The 19,365-nt window shown below is 35.5% G+C and overlaps 1 protein-coding gene across 1 annotated transcript in view; it reads right to left on the reverse strand.

The window, feature by feature from the left end:
* The window catches only part of ITK (IL2 inducible T cell kinase), an 83,751-nt gene extending 65,761 nt beyond the window's left edge, over positions 1 to 17,990 (reverse strand). Inside the window, exon 1 of the mRNA XM_074212528.1 lies at positions 17,722 to 17,990. Within this exon, the coding sequence (XP_074068629.1) occupies positions 17,722 to 17,859 (138 nt within the window). The 5' untranslated portion in view covers positions 17,860 to 17,990. The remainder of the gene's footprint in view (positions 1 to 17,721) is intronic.
* Between the last annotated feature and the right edge of the window lie 1,375 nt (positions 17,991 to 19,365).

The following is a 19,365-nucleotide window of genomic DNA, read 5'->3' on the forward strand; positions in this document are numbered from 1 at the left end:
CCTATATGTTAAGAGATGCTCTAAAAAGAACCTGTTAAGTATAAAATATCCTAATCGCAAGTCTAACACGACAGACATTTCATCAGAAAGAAGTAGGGTTGAGATTTTTACTCAGATATTTGGAGCCAAAGTGGAGGCTTCCAACTAAATTATCTGGCACAGGTATCTCTTTGCTTCCGCTCCAGTCTGCAAATGCTCTTTCAAACCACTAATTATTTCAGTGCTAAGTAATTTGAAAGGCAAGTTTAAAATGCTTTTGTGTGGCTATCTTTCAACACATTGTGGTTTCTGTCACTGGTCTGGGTGAAGTTTCAGCATTCACCTCAAATTCAATTCTATGCAAGAATCCATTCCTTATACATACTAGGAGCCTGATAAATAATTGTTGATAGATTGACCTGAATGTTAGCAAGGGATATTACTAATAAAAGGTTCCATGAAAGAGAAACTTTTTATCTTTGTATCTCAGGTACTAGCATATTTCTTTTCTACTGTGTGGATTTAATAAATATTCCTGAATCTAAATGAATGAAATTAAGTGGAGAAAGGGGACGACTGATATAAGATAGGCCTCAGAGAGATAGGTTATAACCCCTCTTCATTCATTCATTTAAAGAAATATATTAAGTACCTACTAAATGTTAGGCATCAGAGATACAAAGATACAATTCCTGCTCTCAAAGATTAGGGTAACTTTTTTGACATTGTTATTGATTGAGATTGTTGACTGAGATTATTGACTGAAGTTATTGATAGACATTACTTTATTGAAGTAAGCAAATACAAACTAGTTATGCAATGTAAATACAAAGTAATTGGTAGAGGGATACCAATAGATGAAGAAATCAAGAAAGAGTCTATGTTAAGAATAGGTATCTGAACTGGACTCTGAAGGAAACTAAGGATTCTTATTGTCAGAGACAAGGAAGGAATGTACTTAGAGCACTGGTAGATGTTAACACATTTCATGAGAATATTCACCCAGGAAATTTTATTTATTTTTTAAAGTAAACATTTATTGATTACACAATCATAAAGGATATTGTTCTAGAAACAAAAGAACTTAAAATTAAACTTAAAAAATCAAAATTAAGCTTTACTTTAAAATCAATTCTGCAAATGACTCCATTTGGTCAACCTCTTTTCCTTCAACATAGAGTATTCTTTTCACCCTTGTCTTCTTGGATTTTTTTTAAAAAAGGAGAAGCATCTTTGTAGTGATATGCAGCATGTTGGAGTTTAAAGTACATCCTTTTAAAATTTTAACTTTTTGCCTCCCTTAACATTATTAACTAGAACTCTGGAAAACAAAAATCGCAGAAGAGTCAAAGGGGAAAATAAAGCTTAGCTGATTTTCCCTTGACCAAGCCACAGCCAATTGAAATGGCCAGAGCAGTACCTCAGCCTCCTGGGAGGTGAGTAGCCATTCCATAGGAAATGGGCTCTACCAAGGGGAAGCATTACCAAAGCAGGCAAGAAAACATAAAGGCCTGGAAGGACATGGAAGGATCTTTGACTGTGGAGCAATCAGGCCAATAGACATTCCTACTTTTTTCTCCTTCTCCAAAACCTGTTGGAACCATGAAAGGAAGTAAATTGGAAATAGAGGAAAGAAACAGGAGGGGTAGAGGTGGCAGCTGCAAGCAACAAGGAAACTGGGGAAAAGCCTCTTTCACCATTCTTGGGGTCTGGATCCCAGTTGACACTACTGTAGTGACAAGAGGACTGTTTGCACATTATATGTCAGAGCATACCCAGCATACATTAGATATAAGCCTGTGATTTTTAGTCACACTCTCTAGAAGCTTATGTTCTATTGATTCTGAGAAATGCTACTATGGAACAGAAAGAGCTATGAATGAACTGTTCATCTCTGGAGGATTTCTGATGAAGGCTAGGCATCCTTTTCTTGAGGATGTTATAGAGAGTTTTACTATTTAGAGTATAGTTTGGATTAATAGGTAGCTTAGTGAAAAGTGCTGAGCCTGGAATCAGGAAGACTCATGTTCCTGAGCTCAAATTTGTCCTCAGACACTTTCTAGCAGAGTGACCTTCAAAAGTCATTTAACCCTCAATTTCCTCATCTGTAAAATCATCTGGAGAAGAAAATGGCAAACCATCTACTGGTTGCCAAGCAAACCCCAAACGGGGTCATGAAAAGTCAGAAATGATTGAAATGACTGAACAATAACTACAAAATTGGACTAGGATTCTCAGAAGTCCTGTCCAATTTGAAGATTCCTCAATTTTAGAGCAGTGTTTAATCATAAGCCTCCTAATTTCCATGTAATGATTGTCTAGGTATTATAGAGTTTTTAACCCCACACCCCCAAGGCAAAAGAAATCAAGGACAGTTGGGCATAATTCTACAGTGGTCCATATTCTGGTGCCTTAGTGAACCCTAAAATTTGTTAGACTAACCCTGCTTTATAATGGGAATTTTATTATGTTAGGGAAGAGTTGACAAGGACAATGAATTTTTGTCATCATTTCATTCAAATTTACCTTTCTTAAATCAACTGATCAATTAGCTAACTTTTGTTAGCACCTATATGGACCAGGCACCATGCTAGGTGTGATTGACACTCTGTCTTCAAGATTACATACTACAGGGCAAAATAACATGTGCACACATAATTAAATAGAATAGACAGGGTAAATAAGAAGAAATTTCAAGGTATATTAGTCGCTGAGGGGATTGGGGAAAGTAAGATGCTGAATTTGAATTAAGCTTTGTAGGAGGCTAGGAATCTTAAAAGGTAAGGTAAAGAGAGGGTGAATTCCAGACATGGTGTCCCTCATGTGAAGCTAGGGAGACAGAAGACTTTGTCTCATGATTGGGGAAGAGCAAGGAGGTCAGTTGGACTGAAATGGAAAATGAATGGAGAGGAATAATGTACAATGTTTCTTGATGGATAGGTTGGAACTGAGCTGTGAAGGACTTTAAATGATGAACAGAAAAGATTATTTCCAAGCTGGGTGTCACAGAGAATCCCAATTTAGAAAAAGTTCATTCACTGCAGCAAACCAATTATTCTGATCCAAGGGAAGGAATAATTGTAGAACTGAGACATGACTGGTCTTTTGTTTAAGCTCATGATTAGTACACAAGTGCATATCCTAGGTTCTTCTTGTACTTTATTATGGAAAGGAACTCTCAAATTATTAATTCTGACCTATCCATTCTACAGATAAAGAAACTCAATCCCAGAGAAGGTAAAATGAAACAGTCTGAGATGTGAGAATGAAGACCTGGATTCAGATCGCAGCTCTGTCATTTATGACCTGGAAGACCTTGAGAAAATCATTTTACTTTTTTTGCCTCCAGTTCTTCATCTGAAATATGGGCATATTAATATCTACCTGATATATACTGAATTTGTGATCCTGAGTGAGAAACCCCTTAACTTGATAGTGCCACAGATAACTAACTTTCTAAGACTGTAAATGAGAGATTAAGTGCTAATATGCAATGGTGGAGGGAATTTCTTCACTGGGAGTGAGGCAATGCAAAAGAAAAGAAAAATAAACAAAACTCACCTCATAGGGTAATTTTAAAAATGTGTGTGTATGTGTAGGAAAACAAACTTTTTTACTGATCTGATCAAAATGTAGCAATAAGACATTTCTACTGTATTTTGACCAACAAAACCTTCATTTTCACTCATGAAAAGTTCTTGTTAAGACAGAAAGACCTATGTGAATATATTATTAGTTAATAGAAGAAATAGAACTGAACCCAGGCTTCTCAGTTTCCAGTTTTTCCTCATATCAGGCTTCATTGAACTGATGGAAACAAAACAGCACTTAGGAGCCTTGGTTGAGCTACTGTGAAAGCATGCAATGTAAAATTCTAGAATTAAAAACTAACATAAAGTTGCTGGGGATTGGGTTATCTAGCATGGGACCAGTTTGATGCAGTTATGTGAGAAAAGCCTAAATGTATTTTTGATGATTTTTCATCTTCCTTCCTGGCTCATTTTTCCATTGGCACAAAAATTTCCTCCCTCTAGAGGCCCAGTTCCCTTCCTCTCTCCTCTTTAGTTAGCATCCTAGCTTAGTAATTTTTTGGATCCTCCCTCTGTTCAAGATTGGGTGGCTACCTGCTTCAGGGTTCTCCTAGGTGTCTTAACTGCTAGTCTGTTAATACTAGCTAATAATGGCTTATGTGTTCTTTCTACCAGATAATATTTGCCTTTTCAAGCAATGGGAAAATTTTAAGGACCTTAACACCATCATTGGGGGAGCAATTTTGGAGCAGGGTTTTGTTTTTGCAACTCATTTAAAGCATACCACAAAAGCATCTATTTCTCCTAAGGGTGAGTATATGTGTGTGTGCACATGTGCATAAGTAAGTTTGAGTGAGTGTGTAAATGTAGGTGAACAGATTAATATAATACAAAGTTGGCATGGTAGTTGACATTTAGGATATTAAAAAGAAGAGATATAGAAAGAGGGCATTTGAAGTATGATGCATTGAGGCCTGGGAGAAAATGGCACATCAGTTTTAGTGACTAGCTCATAGTCCAATTTGACTAATATACAGATTTTAGAAAGGAAAGTAGTCAAAAATAAGGTTAGAAATGTGAGTTAAAATAGGATTATAGGGTGTCCTAAATGCCAGGTTAAGGAATTTGTATTTTATCCTTGGGAAACAGGGAACCACTAATGGTTTTTGAGCAGGGGAATAACATGGTAGGAATATTGCCTTATTAAGAGGAACTCAAATGTCTTTTTGAGGATTAAATTTGATGAAGAGCCCTTCTGAATACAAGCATTATTATAGTGTGCTTCAATACTTAGTTTCCCATTAGAAACATAATCTTCCCTTAAAATGTAATATCTTGAAGATCAAAATGGGATATTTTGTGGTCTATTGTTCTTTAGAGTGAACATTTAGTTTAACTCAATACTGCCAACCATCTTCACTGCCTAATTAATTCTCAAGCTTGATGAATGTCACTTTAAATGCTTAAATTGAAATGGAATAAGGGATCTAGTTAAAGTTCACTTAGAAAGGGGGTGACAGCGAGGAAATTAGAACGTTAAGCAATAAAACACATCAGTGAGGCTCTATGTAAATTATTCTGGTTCCATGGAAATTATATAGTAACATAAAACCCTTGGACCAGATTATTAGCCTATAGAGAACAGCCTACTTTTACTGGATTTCAAGGAACTAGAGGGAAATTTGATCTAAGGGGGAATTTTATATGCATGGGAAATTGCTTAAGCTATTTCTGCTCTCACCTTTTCGCTGGCCCTGGAGTGTCATGAAGTCAAATAGGAACACTGAGTTTGAGTGAAAATAATTGTGGTAGATCTAATAATTAATGGAAGAATTGTATAATTGATTGTGAGCAGGTTCCAAAAGGTGGGGGGACAGAATTTTAGCATTTGTCTATGAGGTCTTTGGAAGGGCTCAAAAAGTTATTTTATTTCTGTGGGTTCATTATGATGGAACATGAACATATTTCATATTATATTGATCTCATAGCATGAGAAAATGAACCTTTGTTCTTTCTAGTTTTCAAGAGTTTCCGAATCTTGTGCTTTTATGAACTTTATTCTCTCCCCTCAGACACATTAGTATGGAAATTGAAGTGATATAGGCACCATTCCCTGAACAAAAGTGTTACTTGTTGATCAGAAGGGAGGAATTTTCATCAGAATCTTAACCTGATCTGTTTGCTTCATTTCCTCATCTGTAAAATATCTGGAGAAACTACTCTCATATCTTTGCTAAAAGAAAAACAAAACCCAACAACTCAAGAGAGGCCATGAGGAGTCAGACACAACTGAAATGATGGAACAAAGACAATTGTAGCAACTCTACATTGCTGTCAAACTGGAATACTTTCCATCCCTAATTTTTGTCTTGCTTTCTTTAGGTTCCATGTCTTTTACTCACAATATTCCCCATGCCTGGAATTTGAAGGCTTCCTTCAAAACCAAATAAAACTTTCCTTATGAAACCTTTCCTAACTCCTCACTCTCTTCAATTGTAAACAAAGTGGTTTTATTACAAGTTGTCTCTAAAGTTTCTTTTAAATCTAAATCTGATCTCAAGCCCTAATTATTAATTTACCAATGTAGCCTATTGACAATCTTTTCTGTTGACTAAGTTTCATATGTGGTGTAATGAGGAAAAGGCAATACATTTGGAACTGACAAATCTAGAATTCATATCTTTGATAATAATTATTGAATCTCAAATATGTTACCTCCCATTTCTAGACCTCAGTTTCAGTAAAATAAAGAGATTGACCTAGAGGTCTTCTGAGGTCCTTTGCAGATGATCCCCTTCTCTGTTCCTCATGCTTGCCCCTCCATCATCTTCCATCAACATGTTTTAGTGAATACACATAGGCCTCACCGAATCTTTCTCTTCTTTGAAGATGCAGTTCAAACACAAAGCTCCTCCTAATCCCCCTAGCCACTAATTCTCTTCTCCAATGACCTTGTATTTAACTATCTTTATTAAGTTCATTTAGTTACTTTATTTATTTAGTTAGTTAGATTATCATTATATTTATTCTGGAAGCATTTATTTAGGTATTTTATGTCTTAGTCTTAGTATACATGTTCTTTATGGTTAGGGATTGTTTTATTCTTTGCATTTGTATGCCCAATATAAAGTGCTGAATAAACACTTGTTGATTGATTAATTGATTAGTCTTATGTTCTTGGAAACTGCTATAAATCCTTTCCCATCAAAATGGAATGAGAAACTGGCAAAAGTATAAGTCTCAGAAGTGAGAGATGGAGAATGTGGGCCTAATGGATTTTAGTAGTGAAATCCTCTCTATGTCTATCTAGCCTTCAAACTTAGCTCAGGGTCTAGCCTTGGATTTTTTGACAATTGTAGCCCATCTTGGGCTCTCTCTCTCTCTCTCTCTCTCTCTCTCTCTCATCTCATATCATTGACTATCTATACCACACATGATGCCACTTACCATATACTTCACCTATTTTTATTCAACTTTTCATATGAATACATGTTGTTAGTATAATGTAAAGAGCTTGCTCATTTACTTCCTAGTTATATGGATTGTATGAGTACAGTTATAATTATATGAGTACAGTTAATTCATTTGACCATTCTGGACCTCAGCTTCTCAGTTTCCTCATCTGTAAAGTGGGAAAAATAATACACATTCCATACATATATATATATATATATAAATGCATATATATCAAAACAATATAGTTGATTTGAAGGAAATGCTTTGCAATTTGCAAGTGTCAAGTTATTATCCTTTGCCCCCCAAGTCTCAGTCTCATTGATATTTCCTCAGATGGCCTAGTACAATGCCTTGGATGTTGCAGATATTTAATAATGTGTTCATTTATTGTCTAATCTTTCTTTTTTCCCTCTCACTTTTATCCTCTCTTAAAAGCAGTGATTACCAGTCATGATTTAGAACTACTCCCAATGCATTTCAAAACAATTAATAATGATTCCTTATTTATTCTTTTTAAAAAATTAACTCCATGTAACATTTTTTGGAGGGAGAATCATGTAAGTACAAAAGAACCTGAACAACCAGACAGTGTAGCAACTTGGAAAGCTTGATCACTTTACTTTAGAGATATGGGGGAAATGGTAAACATGAGCCTAACTCATTTCACTCCTAGACTTTTCTTTGTATCCATAGAATCAAACAGTGGAACTGTTCACGGAGCAAAGACAAAACAAAATTGGCCCTTCCTGGAAGTAAAAGGGCTAAATAAGACACTAAATTCTTTAAATCCCTTTCCAGAAAACTGTTCAAGATCCAAAAGATATCACTCACATGGATTGAAGGAGGATAAATATCTTTTGTAACGCAATCAGATGATCTAATTTAAATTTATGGGTTTGACAAAGAACTGCACAAACCTGAATTTTCCCATTCTTTATTATTATGAATCAGTTGAGAGACATCATGGTGAACTAGAAAGTGTTCAACTTAGAATGAGCCCTGGGTTCAAATCCCAGTTTTTCCATTAAACACTTAGGTGACCTTGAACAAATCACTTTGCTGATTTTGAGCTTCAGTTTCCTACTCTGAAGAATGGGAATGATAATTTTTCATTATTTACTTCATGAAGTTATTGTTAAAAAAATTTGTGAACTCTAAATAATCATAAAAATATTAACTATTTGCTTTAAGAAGGAATTACATACTTGAGAAAGACTGAGAAAAACATTAACAAAAATTATTCCCTTTGGACCTTGGGCAAATCACTTATCCCTTAGTTTCTTCATTTCTAAAAAGAAAGAGTTGGACTTGGCATATCAAGTCCCTTCTAACTCTAGGTCTACGGTCCTATGCTTAGTTGGAAAAAAATCAATAACCAGAAATAATCTGAAAAGAGAACTGAACTAAGTGTGCAATGTATTTTAGTCCCAGCTCTTCCCATCCTCTTAACTAATTACTTTAACTGATTCACTCACTTTCTGGGTCTCATTTTCTTTATCTGAAAAAACAGGGTTGGACTAAATGATCTCTAAAGTCCTTTCTGGCATCTCAATTTAAATTAACAATTCTTTTTTGATGTATAAAAGTACTAGCTCTCTCTCTAATTTCATAGCTAGTTCACAATACAGACTAGTAGCAAACTTGTGTGGTCAGTGAGCACATATTTCAAGTGAACACCTGGCAGGTCTTATTTGAGATCATTCTTATCCTGTTACATATCATTTAATGCCAGGTTTTTGAATTGAACAAAAAAGAATCTCTTGTGATGAAGAAAAATTCTGGTTAAAAGTAATTTAAATGAGATCAGTTACTTCAAAGAGAATTGGAGCTGTTAAAAGCATCCTATTCTAAAAAAAACAAGCAGAAACAAAATGTCAGACGGTTGTCAATAACTCTCTCATTAAAAATTTTTTTATTCAATTAGGCAATCAACAAACATTTAAGTGTGAACAGTATGTTAAACACTGTGTTAGAGACTGGGGATATAAATTTGAAAAATTAAAACACCTGCTTGCAAGAAACTTATTGAAACTATTTTTATACATCCCTATCACTTTCCCAAAATTCTCCCAAACAATAGAACTTTCTCTCAAAACAAATAAGTATGGATATATATATATGCATGAATAAGATATGTATATATATGTATATATCTAAAGATATATAAGAAGAACTAGTACAATGGACAATAACAATTATTCTAATGAGGATGATGATGACAATGTAAGAAAAACACTGGACTGAACATCAAAAGACTAGGAGTTCTAGCTATGGCCATGTGACTGATTCATTAGCTCTATGACCACTGGACATGACATTCATTGACTTTCTATTCTTCCATAAGTTTCCTCTTCCATAAAAAAGACTATTGCGCTAAATGTTTTATGTTCCTTTCCAACATCTAAAATATAAAGCTTTTATTCTTTATATTTGTATCCTCAACACCTATCACAGAACCAGGCACATAGTAGGTTTAAGAAACAAATGCTTAATGAATTGACTGTGAACTAGCATTTTCCATGTTATTTCCATTTTCTAAAACTTTTATTTAATTCTTTTGTCTTTATGAGGTTGGAAGATCCTATGAAGTTATCTTTCTAAAGCATGGGCAAGTCTTGTCACCTCTTCGTTCAATAATTAAAGTTATTTCTTATTGTTTGGGGACAAAATATAAACTCCTTAATCTGACCATTCAAGGTATTCTAATAACTGGCCCCAATCTACCTTCAAAGATCTTATTTTCCACTTCTCTCCTTCATATAGTCATGTACATTCAATTAAACTGACATCTCCCACCACACCACCTGCCATTTCTGTGAATTCATATGAACCATTCCCCATTTATAGAATGGACTCCTTCTTCCTTATCTCAACTTTTAAGAATCCTCATTTTTACCTAATTCATGGGGCAGTTACCAACTTCTTTGTCAAGCTTTACAGTCCTTCCAGCTGAAAGTATTCTCTCTCTGTCTCTCTCTGTGTCTCCTAAAATTTTCCTCAAGTAGTTTGTCTTTATTTTTCTTTGTTCCCGTGGTTCCCTGTCTTTAACTTACTGTTTTCTACATATCCATGCCCTTATCCCTTCTGAGGAAATGTAAATTTCTTTAAGGGTAGAGACTCTTGTCAGTTTTATCCTATAATAAATATTTGTTGAATTGAATGGTCCAGAGAGGTACATAATTAGGGAAGATATTATCATCCCATATTATAGAGCCAGAAATAGGATAGTATCTAAGAAATCATCTTCCAGCCCTCTTATTTTTACAGATGAGTCTGAGAATTTGAGAGAATGTGACCTGTCCAAGGTCATACAGTAGTAGGTTGCAGAGCCTCTTTAGGTCCTCTTAAGAGATGATATTGAAGGATGGTGACAAGAACGGATCCTGTCTTAGGCGCTCTCTCATAAAACTCATAAGCTAAGGACTCTAAATTTTCGAGAGACAGAACCCACAGAGGGACACAATGAGGCAGTTCTCCTACTCAAGGTAACCTGGAAAAGAGCAGAAATGCTCTGCTCCCCAGGATCGGAGGGGAGGCCCCCCAGAGGGGTGGCCTGCCAGAGTGAAAGAACTTCAGCCTCCCGGAGGCAGCCTCAGGGCGCTGTGAGCCCAGGCTCACAGCAGCCAGGGAGTCTCCTGAGCTATGCCCCAGGGAGCACCGAGGTGAACAGCGGGGGACCTCTGCCAGAGCAAGCATATGAAACCCAACCCTCAGGGCATACAGAGAGCAGCTTGGCCACTGCATTCCAGATCCAGGAACAGAAGCAGGCAGAGCTGGTAAGCAGGAGCCCCCAGGGCATGAGCCCATTGAACCTAGGAAGGGGAATGAAGAGAGAGAGACTGTGAGCTCTGTCCTCTGCCCCTGGAACAGGACTCTGGGGCTCTGACCACATTCAGATCCTGATCACAGTCTAGGCCCCCCCCATAGAATAGCAGGCCCGCCCACACCTCAGCCCCATGGCAGAGGGGGGCGCTTATGGTCATTCACAGACCAGGAGGGAGGACAGAACCTCACACACTGAGACCCTTGTGGGAGTGTCCCAAAAGCTCAGGAAGCACCCCCAAAAAACAGGCTTAGGCTGGGAAAATGAACAAAGAAACAAGAGGAAGACCATTGAGAAATATTTTGCAAATGAGCCCAAGAAGGATCAAAACACTGAGTCTGAAGATGAGGAAGCACAAGCTCCTGCATCTAAAGACTCCAAGAAAAACAGAAATTGGGCTCAGGCTAGGATAGAGCTCAAAAAAGACTTTGAAAATCAAATGAGGGAGTTGGAAGAAAAACTGGGAAGAGAAAGGAGAGAGATGCAGGAAAAACATGAAAATGAAGTCAGCAGCTTAGTAAAGGAAATCCAAAAAAATGCTGAAGTAAATAGCATGCTAAAAACCAGCTTAGGTCAAATGGATAAAACAGTTCAAAAAGTTATTGAGGAGAAGAATGCTTTAAAAAGCAAAATGGGCAAGATGGAAAAAGAGATAAGAAAACTCTTTGAGGAAAACAAATCCTTCAGACAAAGAATAGAATTCAGGGAGATTGATGAATTTACTAGAAATCAGGAATCAATACCTCAAAACCAAAGAAATGAAAAATTAGAAGAAACTGTGAAATATCTCATTGAAAAAACAACTGATATGGAAAACAGACTTAGGAAAGATAATTTAAAAATTACTGGAATACCTGAAAGTCATGATCAGGAAAAGAGCCTTGACATCATTTTCAAAGAATTACTACAGGAAAATTGCCCTGATATCCTAGAAGCAGAGGGCAAAATAGAAATGGAGAGAATCCACCAATCCCCCTGAGAAAGAGATCCCAAAAAAACAACCCTTAGGAATATTATAGCCAAATTCCAGAACTCCCAAGTCAAAGAGAAAATACTAAAAGCAGCCAGAAGGACACAGTTTGGATATTGTGGAGCTGTAGTCAGGATCACACAGGACTTAGCAGCAACTACATTGGAAGCTAGTAGGGCTGGGAATATAATATACCAGAAGGCAAAAGAGCTTAGAATGCAACCAAAAATCAACTACCCAGCAAGGCTGAACGTCCTCTTACAGGGAAAAAGATGGACTTTCAATGAACCAGGGGAATTTCAAATGTTCCTGTTGGAATGACCAGAGCTGAACAGAAGGTTTGATCTTCAGATACAGGACTCAGGTGAAGCATAGAGATTGGAGGAGAAGGGGAAAATATGAGGGACTTGATGAACTACATGTATTCCTGCATAGAAAAAAAATGACAATGATAATACTCATATGAACCTTCTCAGTTAATATAGCAGGTAGAAGGAGCTTTTATAGTTGAAGCACAGGAGAAAGCTGAATTTGAAGATAAAATATGGTGCAAAAATAGAGTCAATAGAAAAAAGGGAAATGTAATGGGAGAAAGAAAAAGGAGAAGGGGAATAGGCCAAGATATTTCATATAATAAGATTTTTCTTTATTACAATGAGCTATTGCAAATCTCCATTATGTACTTGTTCATTCTTCTCAAGACTTTACTTTTAATAAACAACTTTTCTATGAATATGGTGGGAAAGAGCACTGGATTTGAAGTTGGAGGATCAGGATTTGGGTCTTGGCTCTGCCATTTATTAACCAGATAATTTTGGGCATGTAATTTTGTCCATCATATACTAAATTAAGTTATTGGATTGGATGGTAAATCTACCTTCCTATGAGATGACAGAATCAATCAATGTATGTTAACGAACTGCCTACTATGTGTTGGGAGCTGGGGTATAAAAAGACAAAATAGTATAAATTCTTAAGGATCATAGCTCTAAAACTGAAAAGGACCTCGGAAGTCATCTAGCTCAGTTCCTTCATCTTGAAAATGAGGAAACCATGTCCTCTTGAAAATGAGGAAACCATGTCCCAGGAGTTTGAGAGAATTGTCTAAAGTTATACAAATAGGAAGTAGCAGAGATGGAATTGTAACTCGGGAAAGTCAGTGCTTTTTCCAAGAAGACTGTAGAACAGAAATTAATAATCTATAGAGTTTCTGAGCTGGAGGGAACTTTGGAGATCATCTAATGAGATGGAATTAGAACCCAAACTTCTGATCCTTATTCAAGGAAAATTTTTCATTACCTAGTTCAAGATATCTTGACATTTATTTGAACAGAAAGCCCTACATGCAGTTTTCTATATGTTGAACCAAGAATCAAAGATACTAGTCCAGGCACTCCCACTCTCGATGTTGTTTTGGGTAATTCACTTTAAGTTTATTGATCTCAGTTGCCTGATAAATAAGGATAGTTTCTAAGGGTCCTTCTAGTTCTAAAATTCTATGAGTCTCAGAATCAGGTTGCTATCCCTGAGCTGACAGTAATCAAAATTATAGCTCTTTCATACCTCCACTTAAATGCTCATGCTGTTTGGTGATGGTACTTTAACTCTTGTTTATGCAAGGGAATACGATTTATCACCTAATTGATAAATCCTTTGCAAAAAAAAGAAAAGAACATTAAAAGAGAAAATATTTTGAAGGCTAGTTTTGGTCTTCCAGGAGATCTAGGTAATACTGAAGAAAACTTACGATATTTGTTTTAGGTGAGTCAAGCCTTCCTTACTGTACCCCCTGTCTCCGTCTCTGGAGACCTTTTTTCTCAGGTGTCTAGGACCCTCATGAGATTTTCTTGCTCCTTTCACCAAAACCCACCCCCGAGGAAAGACAGTCATTTTCCCCTTAGAATGATTTTGTTCTAGGATTCTAGATAGTTCCAAAGGATATTAGATTTGTCAAGTAATTATAGATATCAACTAGGTGAACTTTATTTTACAGAGAAGGAAAATGAAAGTCACAAAGGGTAAGTGATTTACCTATAATCACTTGGCTAGTTGATAGTAGTTTTGAGACAAAAACCGAAGTTTCCTGAATCCGTGATATTCCATCATTTAAATTCCCTACTTGATATAAAGATCTCTATAAATGATAATCGAGAAGCTAGATGACTCAGTGGATAGAGCACCAGGTCTGGAGTCAGAAAAACCTGAATTTAAATGTGGTTTCAGACACTAGTTGTGTGACCCTGGACAAGTCACTTAACATTGTTTGCCTCAATTTCTTCATCTGTAAAATGAGCTAGAGAAGGAAATGGCAAACTGTTCCATTATATTTTTCAAAGAAAACCCCAAGAAGGGTTCACAAAGAGTTGGACATGACTAAAAAATGATTGAACAACAAAATAAATGGCAATGTTCCTTTAAATAAGTTTTTAAACTATGTAGCGTAATAGGAAGTGGTTTTTCATATGGAATACTCTTCTAAAAGGACAAAAAGGATCAGCATAAGTGAAGATTCCTATCAAGTAAATGTCCTTCAATTGGGGAATGGCTTAGCAAACTGTGAGATATGTATGTCATGGAACACTATTGTTGTATTAGAAACCAGGAGGGATGGAAATTCAGGGAAGCCTAGAGGGATTTTTTGCATGAACTGATGTTGAATGACATGAGCAGAACCAGAAAATCATTGTACACCATAACAGCAACATGGGGGTGATGATCAACCCTGATGGACTTGTTCATTCCATCAGTGCAACAATCAGGGACAATTTGGGGCTATCTGCAATGAAGAATACCATCTGTATCCAGAGAAAGAGCTGTGGAGTTTGAACAAAGACCAAGGACTATTACCTTTAATTTAGAAAAAAAAAACAACCCTGATATCTTATTGTCTGATCTTGCTATCTCTTATACGTTATGTTTCTGCCTTAAGGATATGATTTCTCTCTCGTAGCATTCAATTTGGATCAATGTATACCATGGAAACAATGTAAAGACTGGCAAATTGTCTTCTGTGGGGGGTAGGGGGAGGGAAATAAGATTAGGGGAAAAATTGTAAAACTCAAAATAAATAAAATCTTTATAATTCAAAAAAAAATAAGTGAAGATTCCTCCCAGCTTTGACATGCCACATTCAAATTCCCTCCGAATTCTGACTTTGTGTATTCTAAGTTCTCTCTTAGCACGAACGCTATGTCTAAAGAACCCTTCCACTTTTGACATGCAATGTTCTATTTTTGAAGATTTCTTTTAGCTCTGATAGTCAATGATCTAAGGACCCTTTCAACTAAGAAATGTGACTATTTATGAAAGTGACTATTTAACTTTGGAAATTACACACACACACACACACACACACACACACACACATTCTACCCCTACCTATATTTAGTTCATATTAATTAGAGATCAAGTGAGATCAACTTTCTTAGTGACTCAGTGCAACTGTGACCATAAGGAGTCATTTAACATGTTAGTTTTCATTTTCCTTCACTTGAAAATTCACGTGTTCAGATCATTTCCAAACACAATATCATGGTAAACATATTAAATTTAGAAGAAGAGAATATTGTTTCACATTCTAGCTCTTCCATTTAATAACTTTGTGACTCTCTGAGTATCAGTTTCCTCAACTGTAAAATGAAGGTACTGGACAAGATGATTTCTAAGGTCCATTTGAGTTCTAAATCTATGATTCTGTGCCTTCAAAGAGATTTGGGGTAATTATGCTTAATGAAATCTTGAGAAAAAAAAGTGTAATATTCCTAATGACAATGTTACTCTTAAAGTCAAGTGGTCTACAAGAAATGGTGGGTTGTGAGGGAGACTATCACTTTAGAATTTAGAACTGAGAAATTAAGAAGAACCCATAATTCACTTACCCCAACAAATCCTACTGTGATATCAGAAAAAACCCCAATGAATTACCTTTGTTTATATATGTGTATTATAAACACAAGACAACAATATACTCTTGGAGTCATAGCAACATATTCTTGGTTTTCAGCAAGGAATCTTTAGTCAGTACATTTATTTCCTAGGATTGACAATTTGTTTTTTTGTATCAAAGAACTTACTACATAATTAAGTTTTGCCTTTAGAAAATGTTTTCTAAGGAGTAAAGCCTGATACAAAACCATTAGGGTGGGCTATTATTTGAATATTATAACTTTAAAACACTTTTTTATGCCTGAAGAATAAATTGTCTAATTTCATTGCTCAAAAAGGCAATGCTAAATAGAGCAAGCAAGAATAAGTGAAAAATGCAAACCAAAGCAAGGGAATATTTAAGAGTCAAGAAATATAGTTATAACTTGAAACAAGGACTTAACCAACAGGTGCCATTTAAAATAAAACTATAGTCATGTTATGTTATTTTTGAGCGCATTGGGATAAAATATTTGTACCTGGTTTCTTAATTATTTTTTTGGTGAGGGACTCGAGGGACTCTTCTGGCAATCTGTGTAACCTTCAACTTCCTTCTTAGGATAATGTTTTGAAATGCATTTTATATATATATATATATATATATATATATATATATATATATATATACATATGTAGAGTTTCAAACAAAGTTATTCACATTGAACTAGTTATGAAAATATCATAAAAATAATCCCCCCAAAATGTTAAGATCTCACCATCTAGACTGAGAACCTATGGTCTTCTACAATACCTATCACAATCCTTTAATCCCAGTATGTCTTAGTTATTACAGATTTCTTTCTGTTTTTTTAAAGATACATGATCTTAACATTTATACACACACACACACACACACACACACACACACACATATATATATATACACACAAATACCCACATAAACATGTATACATACATAGATACATACAGACACCTCTCCCAGAAAAATAAGTTACATAATTTTAATGTGAACTGTATTTGGTTGACTAATAACCAGGAAGTCACATATGCTTTGTTGTGCTAGTTTTCATTCAAGGCTTTTACCTACTTTACATTAGAGATTTTGTCTTAGTATTGAGGAGAACTGAGTTGTGGGTTCAGTAATTTAAAAGGACCTGATCCCATGATAACAACCTCCAGGTCAGATCCTAAATATAATATGTTCATTATTTTTAAGATATTTATCAAGCACAGAGGAAATCAACATGTTATAGCAAAAAGAGGACTGAATTGGAAGGAAGAAGATACCATTTCAGAGTGACTGCTAATTAGCTACAAGACCTTTCACAAGTCATTTAAAACATCCCTAGGCCTTAATAAAGGGTTTAGATAAGATGATGTCTAACATTCTGTGATAACTTAAATCTCCTTTTTTTAAAAAAAAATGAAACTAAAACTTGTGTCTATCCATGTTATGGAGACAACATGGATATAGAATTATAGATGAACAACCCTTCGAAAAAATAAAAAGTATTATTCAAGAGATGATCACAAAAACCACTGCTTCTTTAAGCTGAAACGCATTCTAAAGACAAATATCCTACTAGAAGATTAATGATTAAGATGGCAAAGTTTAAACTAGAATGTAGGCATCCTGATAATTCACTGCTCTTCCCTTCAGTAAATAAAGTAATAATAATATAATTGTTTTCTCTCCTCTTGATAAATGGAAACAACCTGATGACTAAAACTTTTAACTGAAACTAGACAAACAGATGGAAATCACATTGATAATGAATCCCTAAGTAACTATGCTATTCTAGAATAGACAATACTGTCTTATGCTCTTCACTTTGCTCTCTGCAGATCCATGAACAATATCTTCATTGCTTTTTGTTTTGCCAACCTATGGACAAAGTTTGAAATAATCTGAATTTGACAATAACTGAGTGATACATTCCTAAGGACTCTGACAAAAACAGAATATATAATTTATAAAAACTTGAGCTCCCTTTACATTTTCAAAGCATTAGTTCATGCTCTCTAGCATACATTCCATTCAAAGCATTAATGGGGGAAAAAAATTAGCAGTCACATACCCCATGGCGGTCTTCAAAATATGCCAAGTTGGCTTTGGTTAAAACAAAGAAGCGCACTTTGAAGTTGGATGGGGAAGTTCTTCTCTTTTGTTGGGATTTTTTGATCAGTTGTTCTTCCAGAAGAATACAGTTATTCATTGTCCAGCGCTGAAAAAGTTGAACACTTTGGACATAACCCTTTTATACAACTGGAGCAAGCAATTCAGGAAAAAAGACTACGAAGGGAAGACGGTTAATTCTCAAAGCACTATTGAACAGCAGCCTAGGTGCCTCCAGTTTTATCTTTCTATCTATATTCAGTCAGCATCGCTTGGCTTCCTTTCTGATGTCAAAAGCCATAACCACATCCTTTCAAAATTCACCAAACGAGGTACCATGGACTGAAAAATATACCCTTTACTGTATGTTTTGGAAAATTATTTTGAAGGGGACAATGATCAAAGTGAATTTAAGGATTAGTTCTTAAATTTTTATAAAAGTAAATATCTGCATTTTTTCATAACTTGGCCAATACATGAGTTATTTAATTAATAAAGTTAATGTATTCCAAAAGTAGATGGCTGCTGATCTACACAAAAGTGGGAAATATATCTTGCTATCCATGGGGCCTTTCAACCTAACTTTAGCAAACCAGATCTTGATGGAGAACCAGAAAAGATGTATTCTGGATAGGTATAAATAAAGGAAACAAAAAATTGTAAGTTTCTGATATAGTGAAAGAATTATTTAAATGTTTATTATTTTGCCTTAAATTATGAAACCACTGTTTAATTTCACACTTTTTATTGGTTAATCCATTTACTCTACTTGATAAATATTTCTGCTTAACAAAAACTTGAGATTATGGCCTTGTCATTACTTAAGACTCAATTTAATTAAAACGAAATTCATTATTCTATACCTGAAACCAATACCTATATCTAATTTCCTGATTTGTGTTCATAGTATCACTATTAAGACAATCATTGTGGTTTGAAACACTAAAGTCTTCTTTGAATATGAGGGATGAAGAAAAGGGAGGCACCAGCCAATTGCCAGGGGAAAGAGTCAGAGAATCACAGAGGGCACTATAGTTCAGATTCTCATATGGATGGACTTTTGCAAAAGGCTTCTCACTGGTCTCCCTGCCTCAAGTCTCTACGCACTCCAAATGAATTTCCACTGAGTAGTCAAGGTGATTATTTTAAAGTATAGGTCTGGACATGGCCCTTCTATGCTCATTGAGGGCCAGTGATTCCCTATCATCTTCAGGTTCAAATACAAAAATTTTTTCTAAGATTTTTTTCATAACTTGATTCCTTCCTACTTTACTATTTTTTTCCTCTCCCCAGTCTCTACAATAAACATGTTTATACTGGTCTACTTGATACCCTTTCTGCATCTCCCTACTTTTGTAGTGACTCCCTCTTAGGTCTGAAATGCCCTGCTCCCCACTCCCAATTCTGTCTCTTAGCTTTCCTGACTTCCCTAAACAAACAGCTCAAATCCAAGCTTTGGAAAAAGACTTTTCTTGTCCCTTCACCTCTCAACTGCAAATGCTTTCCTTTTTGAGATTAACTTTTTTTCTTTCTTTTTAAATATATCTTGCATATATTTAGTTTATTTGAAATCTATTTCTCTCCCCCAACAATGTATAAATAAGTT

The sequence above is a fragment of the Macrotis lagotis genome, chromosome 1 (assembly GCF_037893015.1).
Source record: "Macrotis lagotis isolate mMagLag1 chromosome 1, bilby.v1.9.chrom.fasta, whole genome shotgun sequence".
NCBI classification, from domain to species: Eukaryota; Metazoa; Chordata; class Mammalia; order Peramelemorphia; family Peramelidae; genus Macrotis; species Macrotis lagotis.